Source organism: Rhopalosiphum maidis, chromosome 2, assembly GCF_003676215.2.
Source record: "Rhopalosiphum maidis isolate BTI-1 chromosome 2, ASM367621v3, whole genome shotgun sequence".
In the NCBI taxonomy this organism is placed as follows: domain Eukaryota; kingdom Metazoa; phylum Arthropoda; class Insecta; order Hemiptera; family Aphididae; genus Rhopalosiphum; species Rhopalosiphum maidis.
This window is the reverse complement of record NC_040878.1, coordinates 36,679,382-36,685,717: the sequence shown is the minus strand read 5'-3', so window position 1 is coordinate 36,685,717 and position 6,336 is coordinate 36,679,382. Positions and strand designations below refer to the sequence as shown.

General features: G+C 31.2%; 1 protein-coding gene across 1 annotated transcript; it reads right to left on the bottom strand.

The window, feature by feature from the left end:
- Positions 1-854: 854 nt before the first annotated feature.
- LOC113555244 (serine--tRNA ligase, cytoplasmic) lies at positions 855-3,280 on the bottom strand. The gene has a single exon (XM_026959645.1). It carries the CDS (start codon positions 3,186-3,188, stop codon positions 1,704-1,706), a length of 1,485 nt encoding a protein of 494 aa, XP_026815446.1. The 5' UTR covers positions 3,189-3,280; the 3' UTR covers positions 855-1,703.
- Between the last annotated feature and the right edge of the window lie 3,056 nt (positions 3,281-6,336).

Below are 6,336 nucleotides of genomic sequence, written 5' to 3'. Positions count from 1 at the left end.
TGAGTCATCAAGCCGCGGAAAATCGCAATCGTTGGCCATAATCAACTACCTATAACATCGAAACTGTTCATTACTTAATACTTCTTGACCGTCCACGATAATCTATACAACGATATTTGACGTGTCTTCGTCGCGCCGCCGTACGTCGGTTAATAAACTTTAAACCACATTATTAATATATTGTTCACATATTATTTTTTGAGAGAGAGAGAGGGGGACTAACACAGCCCGGGGCTGTGATGAAGGCTTCTTGGCTAGAAGTAAATCCGAATCCCGTGCAAAATAAATGAATATATTCAAAATTTTAGATTCATTTAAATTATAAAATATTACCTAAAATGACGAAATACATGTCGTACTCCGAGTATAGCTAGTAACTACCACAGTATCACATTTTTGTAGGGGCTCTGATAGGTACCTGCCCATCTACTAGCGTGAAAGATACAAAGTTTATTGTATTAATAAAATAGGTATTCAGGTTTCAAACTAGATATATATATTATGTATTCAGTACTGTGTTTAAATTAAACCTTTATAGCTTTGTATAGCAAAAGGTACCTATTTTTGTTTCTTTAAATTAAAATCATCTTATGCTAATTAAATATTAATAATAAACTGTGTTAAAAGTTCGAAGACATTTCTCCCACGATGTAACTTTGTACCTAACTTATAAGTATGGTGTTGTCTACAAACTATTTGTATTTTCTATAACTAATAACCATATACGTGTGTTTGGACGATGATTAACATTTTATATACATATTTTTAACATGAATAATCATTACCTAATTAATATTGACTATGAATAATAGGTATATTAAAATTCAACTTTTTAAATTTTCATAACCCTTTATTTTTAATGATTCACAATAAATTGTAGTAACATAGGTACTTGAGTAATGCAGGAATCACAAAGTATGTATATATTGTATAACATTAATAATATCTATCAAACATCACTGTTAAAAGTGGGACTTAAATGAAGACATATGGAAATACTTACTTGAATTTAATTTACATTTCTACAAATTCTCACATGGAAGCTTAAATTGTTGTTTTTGAATCATACAATGTATCTAGTATTCAAGTCAGCTTAAAATATATCCTATAAAGCATATTATTTAGGTTTAATATTAAAAATATAATACTATTTTCAATAATAACTATAATGTGCCAGTATTTTCCCATACTCCGTAATACATATACATTAAATTAACTGTAAGAGAAACCTATGAATAATATTGATGTTAAATTACATTTATAATCTATCAATATAATAATTCACGATTAATAAAAAAAACAGAATCATAATTAATGTGTACAAAATTATTTTTAATTAAAATATCATTGCGTATTACAAGCAATAATATATTAACAATCACATACTGAGATAGAGTAATGAAATTGTTAATAAATTACTTTATTAATTTAAGATCTTTTAATTAAATTCCACTCTTATCTAATTCTTATACCGAATACAAAGCTCAAATAAAAAGGTAAAAAGTATAATATTAAATTAAACATTTTTAAGCATTACCTACATCAACATTTTTGCTTAGTATCAGAAATATTCATTAAATAAGATAATTTATGTTGTTCATAACATGTTTATTTATTTACTCATTTAAGTAAAATTAAACATTTTTTTTAATGGAAAATTGAACAATAAAAAAAAAAATTATATCTATAAATATTAAAATGTATTATTTTTTATTTTTCATTCCTTCTTTCTGCTTTTTTTGTTTCTTAGTATCTTCTTCGTCGATGGGGGCAGACTTCACAAATGGTATCTCATCTTGATATCTGGTTGGCAAGTATTTTTTCAATATTTCTGGCACTTTGATTCCTGTTTCGGTCTGATAAGTTTCCAAAATAGCACAAATCACTCTGGTTGTAGCACATGCAGTAGCATTTAACATATGCACATAATCGACTTTTTCATTCATTTTTTTTGTTTGACCATATCGCACAAGTAATCTTCTTGATTGATAGTCTAAACAGTTACTGCAAGATACCAATTCTCTGTATGCTCCAGACCCAGGGAACCATGCTTCCAAGTCGAGTTTCTTGGCTGCAGCATGATTCAATGCACCTGACACAATGTTAACAACTCTGTAAGCAATACCTAGATCATCATAAAACTGTCTTGAATTATTAATCATTTCATCAAATAAAATCCAAGATTGATTATCAAAAGGAGATGTTAAAACAAATTGTTCAACTTTTTCAAATTGATGTACTCTGAATATTCCCCTTGTGTCCCTTCCATGAGATCCGACTTCTTGTCGGAAACATGTTGATACTCCAAGATAGCGAATAGGGAAACTAGCTTCAGGTATCCATTGGTCACGATGAAGTGCTGCTATGGGTTGTTCAGAAGTTGCTATCAAATATTTTTCATCTAAATTATGGTCACCAACTTTTTCACTACCTTTACCAATTACCTTGTATAATTCTTCATCAAACTGCGCTAGTTGAGCAACTTCTTGCATAATTTCTTTTCGCATGAAAAATGGTGTATACAACGGTTTGTATCCCTTGTCATCCCATCGCCGTAAGGCTTCTTGTACAAGTGCGGTTTGTAAAAACACAGCTGGACCTTTGAGATAATATCCTCGGGTGCCTGATACGGTAGTTCCTGCCTCAGCATCCACACCGTCAATCATGTGAATTAGGTCTATGTGAGAATACTTCTTCTTTACCGTACAATCACCGACAGTGGCAACAACAGCGTTTTCTTCTTCGTCATTGCTTATCGGGACCGATTCGTGCAAAAAATTACTGATTTCTTTGAACGAATCGTTCCTTGTTTTCTCTACGTCAAGCAGGTCCTTATCGTTTTGGATCAACGCATTGTCGATGAGTACGCGCACTTTTTTGATTTGTTCTACCGATAACGGTTTCAAAACGTCGACAGTGATCGTGTCCAAATTGAAATCGGACGCCACATCACCACCATCGGCAGGCTGCGGTTCCTTGGATTTGATCTTCTCACCAATGGTTTTGCTGCAGAGATTTTTCAACTTGTTTAGATTGTCCGCCTTGAAACGCAGCTGTCGCCACTTGCCGTCAGCGTCGACGACTTGGTCCACCAAGTTCGGGTCTTTGAAACGTTTCTTTTGGTTTTCGCGAATCCGGTCTGGGTTGCCACCCTTTTCTGTCCGAAACAAGTCCAGGTCGAGCACCATTTTTTCACGCTGTTGTAACACGAGCTGTACAGAGACAACGACAAGCGGACGACGTGTCTGCGGACTTTCAAAAAATAATAATAATAATCAGTTAATAAGCAATGTAAAACGATAAAAACATAACCATCAAATTGAGGACGTGTTATCGTCTTATCGTCGAGCTACGATTTTGTCGATTGATAACGCCGTGGTACTTACCCCATCTATCGGCTACACTGGTAACTGCGAGTGTCTATAAAAGACCACAGGAGACAGCGATTGTATACGCATTACAATCATAATATAAAAAAATGAATTTAGAATTTTAGAATAATATTATTCTATTATGAAGGATACATTAACACGTTTAAATCTACAAAGACGAGCGGCGAAATAACTAATAAGAATACTACCGAGTACCGACAATAATATTATTTATTATTCTTAAATTATGTATACCTAAAGTTCTTCTAATACTGATAAATCTTTTGGATTGGAAAAAATAAGATTATCTGATCTTGAATCATTAAATCACAATAAAGACAAATTCCCTTTAATGAATTTCATAAAATATAAAATATTAATATATTATAATAAACACGCTGCGTTTTTGATATTATGTCATTGCTATGTTACAGGTATACATGTGGTCTTTCAGTTTATTACAAAATAATACATTTTGTCGCTTGTATTGTGTATATTAAAATATATAATAATTAAAATGATGACGGTATTCTACATACCTATAACGTTGTATAATTTTTAACTAATTGATCAATTTTTATTTCCATATTTTATATACAAAAATTAGATAAAATTTATATTTTATAGTACCTACTATAATTATTTAAATATTACGAAAAACAAATAAACAGGTACTTATACTAAATTTAGAAATGTGAAACATTGTAACATACGGATACGTAATTACATAATCAAGAATTTTATTATCAAGAGTGATGTGAAATTATTATTATTGATAATTATCAAATAATATTATTTTAATAAATTTCAACTAGTTATACCACTGTGGGCACTCCACTGCGCTCATCAAAACTTTTGATACTTATAACTAATGTATAAATAATTATAGTTTATACTCATTCAAAATAGTTGTAATACATGTTTTTATTAAAATACGAGTACAATTCCAAGAAGAGTATTTTATCACAGAGTATAAATTTAAAACTCTATGTGAACCGAAACGGTAGAAAACTAAAAAATTAACTACAAGCAATATTGTGTTTTTCAATGGTGTCTGTAGGTTATAAATTCATTGTGCCTATACGAAAAAATAATTTCCATAAAAGTTTATACATTTTGCGGTTGGTAACGAACACATATAAATATATAATGATACATTGTCACCCTATACATGGGTTATTACATATGCCTTATATTATATAGACATATAGATATAGTCATATAAAAGAATCGCTATTCACATAATATATGAAAACATTAAATAATCATTTATTTAATTATAATTTATTTATTTTCATAAACATAATACATTTGAAAGCTATTGTGTTTACTATTGTCTTAAATCTTTATACATTTTTCTCTACTTCAGCTATCTGTCCATTTCGTTCAATGCAATGAATGGGTCACATTTCGCGAAGTTGGATCATAGAACCATAAAACAAAAGAAAGCAAAAGAAAAACATTTACTCGTATGTAAATTGAAACATCGGTGTGATTAAATCATTTACCGGAAGCCCATAGGACTTCCATCTACTCCGCGAATTCGGCACCTGCCGGTCTGTTTCTTAGGCGTGCTTCGTATTTTACTAACCCGAAACACCAGCTGTTACTGAAAAATAAATACAACTATAAAAAAACCTTTGCATATATAAGTATATTGCGTATAGTGTGTCACAAATCGTGGTTTACACTTTCTATACCGGAAGTCATTTGGGCTTCCATTATTTTCACATCAAATTTGTAGAAGTGTGGTTACATGTAAAACTATGAACTCAGTATTTAAACCTGCAAAAAATATGTACAGGGCATCCAATAAAGAGCAAACATCAACCAAATATTTGAAATTGAAAAAATTTTTTAGGACCGGATTTGACAAACTCAGTTTTCCGTATTTCTATAGATATATTATATATACCATCAACAATCTGCAAACTATGTACTATGGTCTGTGCAGGTCTAAAATCTAGTCTTCGTAATATCTTCGACTTTAAACTCTTCACATTTTTAAGTCGGCAGCTTCTCATGAACCCAACGGTCCGATATTGTTGCGGTCCACTGAGTTTCAGTCGGTAATCCCGCTCCCCCCAAGTCAATCTGGTTCTAACTCGTTATTATTAAACTATCATAACTATTATATTTGTTTAACGTTTAGTTATCTTTTTATTGGCCGTCCTGTACATATTTACATATTAGTAGGAGTCCAAATGACCAAATCACGTTAGCGCCGCGCGCCGTTCGATTAATATATACAACATTTTATACGATCTGACCAACAGTGAGTTGACTTGGTGATCCGTATAATTTAACTTAATAATGATATGTGCAAGATGATTAGTAACAATAAGGTAACATATTAAACTAAATGTTTAAAATTAAAAATGTGAACGTTTCTGATTGACCGTCAGCAATGGAATGAACTAAAAATCAAAATTGTAGTTTGTTTATATTATTGTTTTGATAAACGTTGTTTATCGTTTCTTAGTTACGAAATTTTGTAGCGAGGTACAAAAAAAAAAATAAAAGAAGAATTTTAATGTTTATAATTAATTATATTGAAGATTTCTTATTTTTATTTCAATAAATCAAATTATTGATATCGTTAAATAGCTGTCCCCGAGCACTTCGTTGTTCGTATAAAATGGATTAGTGTTAAATTTGGTTGTCTAATGCAGCGTTTCTCAACCTGTAGGACGCGTACCTCAGGGGGTACGTGAAAAAAATTTATTTCATAATATCTTATTTGTGTTGTGTGTGAATATACGATAAATTGTCATTTGGGGGTACGTAAAGCAGTGGTGAGAGGTCAAGGGGTACGAACACAAAAAAAGGTTGAGAAACTCTGGTCTAATGCTAAAATGCACGTAACACGTGTGGATAAATTACATTTTTTGGTTTTATAATTTGGTGTATATGTGATATTTCCAATATATCGACGTAGTATAGACGACCAGAGTTGCGCGTGCAA